Source organism: Pagrus major, chromosome 1 (genome assembly GCF_040436345.1).
Source record: "Pagrus major chromosome 1, Pma_NU_1.0".
In the NCBI taxonomy this organism is placed as follows: Eukaryota; Metazoa; Chordata; class Actinopteri; order Spariformes; family Sparidae; genus Pagrus; species Pagrus major.
In genome coordinates, this window is record NC_133215.1 from 6,442,267 (window position 1) to 6,456,607 (window position 14,341).

A 14,341-nucleotide genomic window follows, 5' to 3' on the forward strand; every position below is an offset into this window, starting at 1 on the left:
TGTGACGTAAAGACAAAGAAAAGACAGTTACTCAACATGAGATCTGTCTGTACCTGCTCGTGGTGCTCGATGCCCATACTGATGGTGTTGATCAGGATGGCGATCATGATGCCTCTGTTGAAGTACTTGCTCTCCACGATTCCCCACAGCTTCATCCTCGTGTTGTGCCACAGCTCCCTGCATCCGATCTTAGGACTACATCCCTTGTGTCTCCCTGCCCCATTCTGGCCTTTCTTGCCGTTCTCCTGATTTCCAGATTGTACCCCCTCCCTGTCCGTTTCCTCCACAGCTCCCTCCTCTGCTTCGTCATTTGCGCTGCGAACCGGTCCCACTCCGTCGGTGAGCGACAGGGCAGCGGCACACTGAGGGCAGCCGTGGGTGGCAGAGGCCGCGGTGAGGGCCATGGGTGAGGCGTGGTCGGGCCTATTATGGTGAGGACAGGGTGCACCTGAAATGGTGCCAACGGAAGATGTCAAAGGGTCAGTGTGTAAAGCATCCATCCTCACACTACTGTCTGAATATTTTAATGCAGTTACATACCGTGCCTCCTCACTCCTCTCCTCTGACGTCCTTCCCTTCCATTGGCCTTCCTCTCCCTCCCTTCTCCTCCTCCTCTACCTCTTCCGACGCCCCGAAAGCCCCGGGGTTTCCCCCGCAGGGTGTTGAAAAAGGCGATGGTTTGCCTCCTGGCCTTGCGGAGGACGTGGCAAACGAGCTGGAAGAGCTCCTCGTAGCAGTCCCCGGGTTCACTGGCCAGAGTGGAGGAGGACGAACACTGCGCTCGCTGCTCTTGCATGAGCTGGTGCTCCCTCTGCTTGGTCTCTGAGAATTGGGTGGCGATCACCACGAGGCACAGGTTGATCATGAAGAAGGAACCCACCTGGGAGGATGAGAGTCATATGTGAAGATACAGTTTTTAAGAGCCACGTGCTTGTGATCCCACCATGAATAAACTGAAGAAAAAAAACGAAATTTGGAATGGTTTTCTGTGCTACATTTGTAAACACTGGCATGAAATAGTCTGAGAGCTGGTAGCTAATCGGAGCTATGAGTGGTCAGTTTCTGCCAGCTAATCACACTGAATACAAAAACTCACAGCAAGATGGCTTGAGGCCAGTGGAGTGAAGCTGCTGCTACCTCAAGACTGTTAGCCCACTTGGCTGGACAAGTCCAAACATAACACTTTGTACAATATGGTTGCAAACAAAGCTGTTGTGTTTTCAGTGGAGACACTGAAGATAATGAGCTGTATCTCCTATCTTTTGTTTTAAGACTATAACACCTTTATTTCCTTGATGCTACTGTAATTAAATCTCCTCCTTCTTTCTTTCCTGATCATGGTAAAGGTTAGATTGAAGTATTATCATGAAATCTTGCGTGATTTAAGGATTTATCTCACAGGCCTGAAGGATTTTTCTCTTTTAACATTGAAAGCTGAGATAATGTAACCTAGGCTAGCGCCGCTATCCCTTCCTACTATAGAGCTACTAAGTAGAGGAAGCTATTTGGAGCAGCCTTGGCTCATAGTTAAAAATGTGATTCATGTTCTCCACAGTGTGGAGGTTACATGACTCAAAGCTGGAGCACTTACACAGACTGTATGGGCATGAAACATCAAGTTGAATCATCAGAACAAAAGATGAAATGTGATACAAAGTGAGGTTATGAATCAGCTCTGTGCATTTCAGAAAGAAATATCCAATCCCCAAGCTTAAAATAACTAATGAAATAACTAATAACTAATAACTAGCTAATGTAATGACTGACATTACAATCTGCAGTTTCCATCAAATAACTTTCACATTTTGGATCAATGTTGGATGAATGTGCCTAATAAATGTGTGTATTTTATCCCAAAGTGTAAGAAGAAGACGTGTTTGAAACAGCGACAGATCCGAGTTGCGTCTCTGACCGACTTATTCTCCATAGCAAGTGAAGCCAAGGCTCATGGATATCATGGTATTCATAGTCATTGGCCAAATCGAACATTAAAAAAAACATTTTTCTCAGAATCGGAGTAGTTTCTGAGGCCTCAGTATTTCTCCCACAGAGTTTGAGAAAACAATACTTTCAAGCATTTTAATTCATGACTAATCTTAGCAATTAGTGCTCATTTACACAGAGGCAATGTTATCAGATGACCTTGTTGTTTGGAGCAATGTAGTAGGGGATTTGTGCTGGTATTTTCAACTTACAATTCAGACACATGCTGCTCATTATTCCAGTGGGGGATATTGCAATATTCAAATCATTTTTATGCTACTTTGTTTTCTGTACCAGCCAATGTGCTATACTGAAATTTTGGTAAATAACCATTTTTATAGTTGTATTTACCACTTTAAACCCCAAAACAGTCTGGTTTGTAGCCACAGTAGCAGTATTGTGACAGCTCAAACCCAAGTTTCAGTCACAATGTGTGAATGAGCAACAGAGACAGCCTTATTACTCAAGTCTCCAGGTTAGACAACTACAGTAGTCATGTGTAAATTGGGGGCAAAAGGGGCTGTATGGAGAAGACTTACACAGTGTTTCTAGGGCCAGCCAGACCTCGCTTTATGTAATTGCTGATAGTGTGACAGTACTGTGTAGTCATTTTTGTTCAAGTATCTCTTAAGAAAAGCTGAATCTCTAACGGTGATTGTCAAACTTTCAGAGGACTAAAACGTGACATTTGAAGGGTGCATTAATATTAATATTTGTATGCAAGAGTCCAAACCTGCCATCATGGTGCCAACTCCATGTTATATAACTAGTCGAAGGGACTTCGACAACTCAGACAACTGAAATTTGGCATTGAGCCTGGTTGACCTTCATTAATAATGAAAGGGTTGTTAGCAAAAGAAATAATTGGGATACTTAAGAATACAAGTGCAAAGTCGATAAAAGTCGAGGTGGAAAAAGGTCTGTACTTTTTACCCACTCCCTCATTCATCATCTCTTTCTATTCTATTTATTTAACTAGAAGTGGATCCTGTGCTTGATTGTTAACTAAAATAAACCAGGTTAAAGGCCAACTTGATTTTTTATTTTGCAGCTATTGCTTAAACTTTTATTAATAGTATGAATATAAAACGTTTTATTTATGTATAAGTGTTTCAGAAGCTGTGAGGTTTGCTGTGTCGCACGCTGTAGGCTCACTCTCTTCCAAAGAGACTGCAGTTGAAACGGATACAAAAGGACAGAGGAAGAAGAGGGGAGAAAAAAGGGCAAGGTCACCCGGAGAAGCAGAAGAGAAGAAAAAAAGAGAAGAAAGGCAGGAGGCAGAGAGGAGGGTGAAGTCTAACGCTCTCTAGGCTGTGATCAATACCGATTGCGAAGCTGATAACCCCCTTCTGCTCTCCAACCGAAACCGCTGTGACAAAGACTAAGGACGAGCTGGGGAAAGAGGTGTGTGCGTCAGTGTGTGTTTTGTGTGTGTAGCTGCTCTTCATTGATCCAGAGCAGAGATTTGTGGTCAGTCTGGCTTGGTCTTTCTGTGGACTCGTGAAACCAAAAAAAGGGGGGCGGTGGGTCCCAGCGCCCGTTCAGCACCCTCACTGATCCCATCAAATATTTATACTCACACTCTGCTGGAGCCACTGAAATACAATTAGATTAGTGTGTGGGTCTGTATGTGTGTGTGTGTGTGTGTGTGTGTGTGTGTGAGCCGGTTTGGTGTCTGCTGCAAAGTGACATAATGACTATGTGTGAGAGGCGAAGAGAATGTGTGGATGACAGTGAATAGATGCAGTGTGTGTGTGTGCGTGTGTGTGTGTGTGTGAGAGAGAGAGAGAGAGAGAGAGAGAGAGAGAGAGAGAGTTTAAAGGGAGAAAACGAGCCAAGCGTCCAATTTTGGCTACGAATAACCGTGACTTTAAAATACCAAAGCTGCACTAATCAATTTTTTTTTCAACTAGTCATGTGAAAGTGACAAACACACAGGGAGTTACATCAGCTACGCAACTCTGTGGTGTTTTAAAGCCTCTTTTGGGTCATTATTTTGGTTTCACGGCATGTTTTTGTTTGGTTTGACGCTCTCGTGAGCCCATTTTCCCGCAACGAAAGGTGGGAATTTTTCAGCACCTTCAACTACTATCTACCCTGCACCAGATTGCAAGATGGACACATTTAATGACAAGCTGAAGCAGCTAAAGAAAAGTATTGTCCTCAGGAGTTAATATAGATCGAACCAATAATATAAAGTAAGAGTCAGCATTGGGATTTGATTCATCAGACGGACAGAAACACGACGACTCTGAATGAATGCTAATGAGCGTATGTACTTTACTTTGTCACTGCTGGCTCCCTGAGTCAGCAGTAAGTCAGAAAAATAACGCCACTTTAAAGGGGCTCTATGTAACAATTCGTGGCAATTTACATGTACTATATTAATCTCTTTTTATTGGCCATATGTGAGCGGATTGTAACGTGATTGATTGATTGAGACCATAAACTCATTGGGAAACTGATTACTGGGGTAATAGATCAAATGAAAAGTAAGGTAATGCCCTTATAAGCTGACACACAGTTAGGCCACTACATAAACACCATCTTTGAGCATCAGTGAGTGATGTATTTAAGCTCCAGTGAAGTACTGTTAATGGCTAACAAATGTATTTTAGCTTGGAGACATTTACCACAAAAGCACTCCTGCAATGTGGGAAATCTAAAGTCTAGAGTCTAAAGTGAATTTGGGGATTATACATTTATCAGACGTGTACCACAGTACTTATGTCACATGACAGCGTCTCTGGGTATTATTGTCGAACAGATCAAGTATCTCACATGTCTTTTTCTGTGTGCAGCTGTGCACTTAAGGTAGAAATAGTTATTGATCAGCTAAATCATACAGGTACTTTGTGGGTTTGTTTCCGTCTAATGCGCCAAAAACACAGCAACAGTTGGAGACATTACACAGGATCGATGATGTGTCTGTATCCATATCTATCTATGGGCTGAATGTTAATACCAGGTATAAACGAGGGCAAAGGCGGCTTACACGGTGTCAAATCAAAAGGCTTATCACGCCGCGCGGCTCTGTAACAAAACAGGTTGAGGCTGGCATTTCCGGATGTTAAACCTTAATTCCACAGGGCCAAGCTATTTTCCACGGAAAAGCCTTTAATTCCACCGAGTCGTCTGGTCTAAACTGCTCCACGCGATGGTAATCAGTATACGGCGTCTCTCAAACTCCCTCCATCTTTATCGGGCTTTTTTCATCTGTCACACCCTCTCTCCCTCAGCACTGCTTTCATCTCGCTCCCCTCCTCGTGCTCTCTCATATCACTCACTCTTCATCACGCTCTCACCTCTCTCTCTCTCTCAATTCAATTTACCACACTTAATCTGCATGAACGTACGTGAGCGAAATTGTCAAAGCGTCTACGTACAACCTAAACCTCTCTCTCTCTCCTCTCTCCCCTCCTGTCTGTCGCTCGCCCTCTTGCATGTCTCCGTGCTCGGTGTCGTGCAGCTCGGTGTCGGTGTCGATGAGGACAAGCGGGGATAAGAACACAACTTTTTAACATGTGAATGGTGGCGCTTAAATCACTTTTCCTCCAGTAAGTCAGTCTTTGTGAGACGAGCCTTGAAAATGTGCTGCAACAAAGCCGACAAGAGCCTGACTGTCGGATCTGGTCTCTGCGGGGAGAACGAGACGGATATGTAACAACTGCAGGGAGTCAAATCCTGCTATGATGCTACAACACTACAAGAGTTTTAAGCAGAATGAATTAAAACATAATCATCTTGAGATACATTCAGCGCTGGAGATTTACTACATTCAGATCATGTTTGGCATTTGTGCTCAAGTAGACACTCAGAGGAGAGAGATGAGGCAGTCTTTTTGGTGAAATTCCAGCAATCGAAGAATGCTTTTCTCAATGGGAAAAATATTTTGTTGCTTACATCTACCAACTGTCTTCGCTGGTGGTAGCGCTCTCATATGTTGATCTAATTGATTTTAGGTCCTATTTGTAAGAAAAGATGATTTTTGTGTCTCATTTCTACCTCGTCAAATAATGATGCTCTGGGTTTCCCAACTCATCAAAAACTGGCAGCCGACTCGTCCTACAATCCCAAAGCGCCTGTTTTAGAGAAATTGGCAGCGAGAATCAAAAATCTATTATTTTTTTTTACAAATAGGACCTTTAAAGTCAGCCCTCGATGGACAGTGAGCCCTTGAGATAGTTTCTGGCGTGCCGGCTTAGAGGCAAGCATCGACAAACGAAGATGCTCTGAAGCTTAAAAGTCCTTAAGTCCTTGAACTGCACATGTCCAGACTACCAGCTAATGGATCAAACACATTTGCATTTAGGGGGAATCAGGCAGCATGTGATCCATCATGCCTGTTGTTGTGTCTTCTTCTTCTTCTTGTTTTGCAGAGGACTTCAGTTGAGTAGAGTGTCCTTCAATGCGGCAGAGGACACATTTGTGTACACACTGCTGAAAGACTGTGGTCACACGCAGCCCAAAAAAATGAGTGCTGCATAACCAAATGCCAAATATCAGACAATGCATCAAAAGTAGGAAAGAATCGGAGCCCTGATAAAGACCCAGTGGTTGAAACATGTTGGCGTTTTTAAAGATTAGCCTTCCTAATATTTACTTCCTTATGTGACATTTTCTTGTAATTGGAGTGCTGAGACTAATATCTGTGTTAAGACTGATGCTAACATTGCATACTGCATTAAATGCTAAAGATTAGAACTTAACATTAATATCTGTGTATTAGCAGGGTTACAGGCTAACATGCCAAATGTAACATCCTAAAGATTAACAAGTGGCAACGTCCAACACTTGCACGGCACTGATGAGAGAGTACAGTTAAGAATGAGAGCTGAGCAAAGTGTTGTACAATAATGCAGCTGGGCCTTACAAGCTACCAACTCAACAGCAGATAGTCTAGGATGTCCTAAAAATGACCTTACAGATAATACATTATTTTGGTTTCCACCCTCAGGACAAACCTTATGTTTTTCTCCCAAGTGGTATAAAAAGCATTTTCAAAGACTAAGATTTGAAGATTTATGTGTTACATTGAGTACTGAATGTAAGCGCTAATGTTAGCAGCTAAACTTTGGTAATGAACTGACCAGTGATTCTTTTGATCTTGTACAAACACCATGTAAAGACACAGCTGCTCAGCATTCAAAGCTTTTGGTTGCTTAATAAGAACGGATGAAAATGGAGACTGTGGAACATTTATGATCTTTTCAGTGCACTAATTCCCAGAGTTCACTCTGACATTAAGTTCAGATGAAAGCCCTCTCTGTTCCCCTCTGGTTTATTCTGTTTTCTTTGTAATTTTCCGCCCTCTTCATCATTATTTTAATATTTTGTGCTGTTTCTTCTATTTAACAGCTTAATGCACCATGAAACGAACTGTTGTTGTTTCTGAAATTCACTGCACATTTTATGTAAACTTCCCTCAAAACAGAACCATTTTAAGTGTAAAGGTTGTGTGACATACTGTTAAAGCCGATGCTGTGATCCGTGTGTCTGCTCCGACCATGTGAGCCTGCCGGACATGCTGAGGGATTCGCTCTAATTAATAACATTTCATTTAAGATCAAAGAGGCAGACCAACATGTAGCTGCTTCCTCTCTCTGGTCCTCCAATCCTCCCTCTGATTTCATGCTGACACTCCAGTCCATCATCATCGCCTCCTGGTTTCGTCTCTTCGGCGATCCATCCATCCCTTTCCCATCCCTGCTCCACTTCTTCCTTCTTCATCACCCTCGCTCTTAAGCTCACTTGCTCCTCGTTTTTCCTCTCTCCTCCATCTCCTTCCATCCCTCTATTTTCCCTTCCGTTTCATCATCCTTTTTCCATCTCCATTACTGTCCTCAGTAATTTCCTTCCCTCCTGTCCTCCTCCCTTCTCAGTGATGTTTTCACATCAAAAGGCAACTACTATTTCACATCTGGAGCGAGGCAATATTGGAGGCTTCATGGAGAGATCAGAGGCGAGATAATGTCTTACAGCAAATCTGGAGAACAGCGTTGGAAAAACATCCCTTTTCCATGCATGTATGTCAATACATTTCTTTTCTTACTACTTTTAAGACTAGTGGAGCGAGATAAGTAGGGATGGCAGCTTGACTGCTGAGTGGGCCATGGCATTTGGATGTTTGCCAAGCTATTTGGGCCGGCCATGGCAGTTCAGCATAAGCAGATATAATATACATATAGATATAAGTCAAGTACCTGCTATTTGCTTTGGTGAGAATAGATGTTTCACACATTAGGTCAGGGCAAGAGAATGGTGTCGCCTGTCATCAGGCTCAGTAGATTAATGACTGCACAGACTCCTGTGTTATGGTAAGGACATTTCTCTACAGGTTAATAAACTTGTGACAACACCGGTGTTACGACTACACAACGCTTACAAACACAAACGACGAGGCTGCCAAACGGGCGACCTCAGCTCGAGTCTGTCTTGCGGCATTTGTAAGCATGACGTGACTGGATGTTTTTAAGGAGAGCTGGGACATTTCCAGTCTTTTTGGTGACTGAAACCAATTTTTGACAAGAGGTCTGGCCATCTCAAGCCATGTTTGTGGCGACAGAAGTGGGTGTTTTGAAGGAGAGCTCAGGACGTTATAGCCATGTTTATGGTGACCAAAAGAGGTATAAAAAGCCAAACCATGATGTTTTCTGAGCCATAGCCAAGTGGCTATTTTAGGAAACTTAGCCTTGGTTTGGACAAATTAGCACATTAGCACCTTCTCACACCCTACAACTGTTTGCCAATGCTTTGGCTCCATATAATTGCTCCATATAACTACATTTTTGACCTTTTCATGGGTCACAGGTTGGATGTGAGCCCTGGGCTGCTGCGGCGAGGACACTGTGGGCACACTCTACCAACTGAGCTACCGGGGTGCTCCAAACCATACCTGGGTTGAAAGCGACCTCATGTCAGGCTGTGATTATTCCCTTTTTAAAGGTACATTTCAAATTTGACTCCTGCTACTTTTGCTGCGACTCTCAAGGTTTCTTGTCAAATTAGAGTTTTTTAATAAGATGATCCTGGCCACAGAAACGCACAAGTTAACTAAATGGGTTTTATTTCTTCTGTTTAAAAAAAGGCAGAAGGTCAGTGGGGTTGGTGGGAAAGTAATGTCTGCCCAAACACTGTGTAGCACAGTAACACAAACTACTGCAGCACGCCTGATGAATACCAGGCTTCCACAAGAGCGCTCGACTTTCAGAATCTTCTACTGCGTATTAATAACTGACGGTGTGTGCCTGCTTGAAAGTGTATGTGTGTGTTTCTGCGCGACGGAGAATAATGAGTAGAGCGACAGATACATGAATGATGCTCAGCGAGAAAGAGGGAGATGAAATGAAGGCAGGAGGGGAGTGGGTGAAGGGAGCCGCGAGGGGGTAGAGATGAAAGGAAAGAGGGGAAGGAAGGAGGGAAGGAAGGAAGTGTTAGCACAGGCAAGGATTGATAGATGGCAGGGAAAAAGGTTAGAAAGACAAGCGTGGCAAGGAGCGAGAGATTGACAGATGTAGAGAGTAATGGAAGGAGGAATGAAGGGAGTGTTGCTGAGTCAAGAGGAGAGGCAGAGCTTGTGCCTGAATCTAAAGGCAGGCAATTAAAAGTGTAATAAAGAGACAAGACAGCCCCTGGGTCGGGGAAGTAACCAGGACTGGCAGTCAACTGCATTATGATAACATTTTCACACACACACACACACACACACACACACACATACACACACATACACTCTCTGACGGGCTGAAAGAGAAATATACTGAGGGGAACATGCATCAACGCTCACACACAAAAGCATACACACCCACTGCGGCACACGCACACAGACAGAAGCTAAAGGATTGGAATTAAAAAGTGTTTTATCAGAACAAAAGGGGGATTCTTGAGGGATTTCAGCTCAGCTTTCACTCTGACACTGACGGCCGTGTGTGTGTGTGGTGTGTGTGTTTCTGTTCGTGTGTGTGCATAGGTGTGTAGGTGAGAGAGGGGGAGAAAGGGAGAGAGAGAGTGGTAGTGTTTTTTTTTTGCAGGCATCTGTAGCTCGGAGGAGATTCAACAGCATGTAAACTGGTTTATTGCAGAAACTACTCCATTGTGTGTGTGTTTGTGTGTGTGTGTGTGTGTGTGTGTATTAGTAAGGTTCTGTATGTGTGCTGAGTGTGACTTACAATAATCAGGAGAATGAAGTAGATGAAGTTGTAGAAGGAATGAGCATCCATCACATAGTACATGATCTCCACCCAGCCCTCCAGAGTGATCACCTGGAGTCGAGGGGAAAGGTGACAGTGAGTGAACAATAACCATCATCTCCTGCTACAGGAACAGTCCAACAGTTAGACGATCACTCTCATGCCTGTATATTAAATATGAGGCTACAGCCAGCAGCTAGTACGCTTAATAAAAACAGGCTACAGAGGGAAGCAGTTAGCCTGCTCAGTCTGACATTTCTAACAAATATAATCCACTGGTTGTGAACTGGACTATTTCTTGGCTCGGAACAGTAAATTTAACCACATAGCAAAAATTGGTCTGGCTCAGTCATGGGCCACAAAGCCTACTGGCATCAGCTCAAATACAGCAATGATTTACAGATGACAAGTTCTCCAAATCTCTCGGACACGGCTGCCCATGGAATAGCAATGTCTAAGCCAACTGTATGAATGAAGCTGGCCCCTTTTCTGGCTCCAAACCCTGGCCCTATGTCACGAGCCCTAAGTGGGCTGTGTGGAGGCTCCACTGGTTGCCTTGCAACTACTCCTAATCAAGAGATGGTCCAACACATAGCCTATCATAAAACAGTGACTGGTTTTTACAACTGGGTTTATGGTATGGGTTCAATAAATTAGATATAATGTATTAATTGGTGAGCAGAGCCAGGCTAGCAGTTTGATACTGGCTTTAGCCTTAATATTTGACAAACAAACATGAAAGTGGCATTGATTTCCTGGGTGAATAAACCTATTGTTAAACATTTTACATTTTTGAATACAGCACAATACAAAACATCATTACAACTTGAACTGAAATAAAACTTTGATTCCCTGCAGTTATGAAAAAAGGTACTGCACTGCAGTAGTCTGGAAAACATGGTCAAAATATGAAGACCATGTTTTCCAGACTACCACAGTGCAAGTCGATTGCTTGGTGTTGCTGCTCATCCAAACAACTTCACAGCCTACTCAGTTGTTGAGAAACTTGAAGGAGGTTTCTTCCATTTTAGATTTAGGGTATATGGGATAGAAAGGAAAGGATATACTGTATGGAGATGATGTAATATAAAATTATGTCGTAATAACTTTGATATTAACTTTTATAATGCCAAGACACAGTTATGCTGTTATTGCTCATTTCTTTTACCGCTGTCTGTGAAAAGTTTGCTGGATGTACTGAAAAGTTCTCGTGTAATGAAGGTATTTGTAATAACTTATCTAACATGTGGTAAAACTACAGAATATTAATCAGAAAGTAGTTCAAAGTTAGTTTTGAACCTAAAACAAAGATGTCTACGTCTTGATCTGGCACCTAGTTTACTACGATTCTCACCTGGAAGATGACAATCCAGGCGTAGGCGATGTTGTCAAAGTTGATAGCTCCTTTGTGGGGGTTTTTATGCCCAGTATGACACCTGGTATAGTACCGGTTCCAGTTGACGCAGAGTCCCGCCACACTGACGGTCCCATTGTTCAGAGGCTCGGGGCTCAGGCCCAGCGACTGGCGGTACAGGGCGTCGTCTTTATCAAGGCAGCAAGCCCTTCCTCCCTCGCGGCGGGCCGGGACGTCGGTGCAGGACATGATGCCATTGTCGACTGGCAGAGAGCAGATGAAGGGTCGCTCGTCGTCCTCGTCTGGCATGTAGTACGGCCGGGGCAGGCTGATACCTGTCGCCCTGGAAGTGGTGAGTAACAAAACAAAAGATTATGTGATTTTCTCAAGATGTGAATGAACATGTGCGTTAGCTGCAAAAACCAGCAATGACCGTGACCATTTTTTACATATTTTTTGAGAAAATAAATTAAAAAAAAGACCATTCCCACTAAAATCGTGACTAAAATGTAATGACTATAATTATATTTTTGCACATCGTTCAGCCCTGTTTGTATACCTCTGACATTTCAGTTATTTAATTCCAACGCAGTCATCTTTGTCCTGTTTGTGACTCGTACTGAAGACCACGTAAAAAGTCTGTGATATTCTTCAAAATGAAACAGGGTGTAAACTGACTGTGCTTGATGAGTATTCAGTAAAAATTTGGAAACCAATTTCAAGCCTGGCTTGTGCAGATATGCCATTAAAACAGAGTTATGTAATTCTGTCTGGTTACTAGAAAAATCTTCCTGATGCATTTACAGAAACACTGAGATACAAAAATATCTCTACTGATGCAAGAATGCTCTTGATATTCTTACCCACATCCACAAAAAGCACAGAGGTTTGTAGTAAGACGTGCCATCACAGAGAGAGAGTGTGTGTGTGTGTGTGTGCAGTCATGCTTGTTTGTTATGAGGATTTTTGAACAGAGCAGAAACCCACTTGTCCTTCAAGGCTATTTCCAACATTTGTGCGGTGTGAGATCTGAACTGTAAGTATGACGACCGCAGACAGAGAGGGCGAGTGGATGAAAGGATGGAGAGAAAGATATAGTGAGAGCGGGACAGACACTGAGAGTGATGATTATGTTTGTAATGGTGAAAATTGAAAGAAAATTACAGCAGACACAGACGGAGAGAGGCAGAGAGGCAGTGATGGAAACACATTAACCCAGGCACACCAGGCTGATCGTTGGCTGTCGTTGTGTGTCCGACCGTTTTCCTGGATTTTTTGGTGTGTCCGGCTTCGTTGGCCGTATTCTACACATATTTGTTGCTGTCAGTTGATCATGTTGAATCGGCAGTCATGGTATTCTGAGAGCTGTCTGACCGACTGTTCAGCCGCGCGAATCGATGATTTCACCCGTTTTATGTGGCGTCGACTCGTGTTTAGCTTCTGCCCTTTGTCTTCTTCCACTAACAAATGCAGGCTGTCAAAACTTCATGGTTTTCTTCCAAGCATAAACTGTTAGATCAAAATGTGGCGTGAAAATGATTTCTTAGCTCGTGATATTCTTTGGACTGCAAAAATAGAGTACTGGCGAGTTTATCCCCCCTCAAGCTAGAGCAGAACGCCATCCCGACCAGTGGTCAGCTGTAGTTTGAAGTCCAACCCTCTAACAGAAAAGGTGAAGCATTGATAAGCAGCAGGAAGGATCACAGAGTGTTTCATCAGTCGGACTTCGTCGAAGATATTCCTTTGCGGTCGACTTGGTGTGTCAGGGCTTTAACAGAGACACGAACAAAGGGATAGGCCAAAGGCAGCGTTGGACTTTACTACGTTAAATGAGCTCCAGTGAGAGTCACAAGTTCAACCTTTTGCATTCAAAGATGTTGAAAATAAAAGAGAAGGATACGAGTAGAGGAAGAGAGGGACACTGTAGAGGAAGACCAGCCACGAGTACGAAAACTGAAGGATGAAGGATGAAAAGAAAGAAAGAAAGAAAGAAAGAAAGAAAGAAAGAAAGTGGGGATGCATGATATATATTGGAGCAATAAATTATCAGCTCGATGTTGGGAAAGTCATATTATCTGTTATTTATCTGCATCAGTGAAATTTGAGCCGATAAATAGAGCTGATAATACGAAGCAAAATTGCTTTGATTTACTTCAGAAGCACAGAGATACATTAGGAAGCATTAAAGATGGTTTGCAATTCACCAATAAACATGAAGAAGAAGAAAAATAAGAAGACACAAGAGCCAAGCACACTGTCGCTAAATCATCCATCTTTGCTCGATACATCTTAGCCTTCTGCATAAACCTCAAGTTAGAAACATTTAAAAAATATACAAAAATTCGTTATCTCATCGGTATCAGTCGAAGGAATCCATGTTGTGCATCCCTAAGCGGAAGTAAGGAAGAAAGCTATGAGGAAAGATGTTGTATAGGAACATGGAAGGCGGGAATGAAGCAAGAAAGCAGCAAAAACTAAAAGAGATAAGAGATAAAAAGAAGGAAAAAAATCAATAACTGAATCAATAACCGAAAGACGGAAGTCGAGACCCTCGTCTTGCAAAACCAACATGACTAATGTGTGAGGCAAAGAAGAAGGAAGGCAGTAAAGGTGTTGGGCTTGACATTACAAAAAGAGCAAGGTAGACACTAAAGACAGAGAACAGCAAAGCTCTGTGTGATCTCCCTTTAATCCGAGGCTGCGCAGCTATATTTAAAGGGCAGACCGGAGAAAGAGATACAGACGAATGCAGACGGTGGTTAGCAATTACATCTGACCTGGTATTTGAGAGGGGCTCGGTAGAAGCGGCACTGTG

The 14,341-nt window shown here is 43.0% G+C and overlaps 1 protein-coding gene across 1 annotated transcript in view; it reads right to left on the bottom strand.

Annotated features, from left to right (window-relative positions):
• The window catches only part of cacna1ib (calcium voltage-gated channel subunit alpha1 Ib), a 166,259-nt gene that overhangs the window by 82,010 nt on the left and 69,908 nt on the right, over positions 1–14,341 (bottom strand). The window contains exons 6-9 of the mRNA XM_073475926.1: positions 11,527–11,869; positions 10,152–10,244; positions 541–880; positions 54–448 (exon numbers count right to left, since the gene is read on the bottom strand). Coding sequence (XP_073332027.1) covers positions 54–448; positions 541–880; positions 10,152–10,244; positions 11,527–11,869 — 1,171 coding nt within the window. The remainder of the gene's footprint in view (positions 1–53; positions 449–540; positions 881–10,151; positions 10,245–11,526; positions 11,870–14,341) is intronic.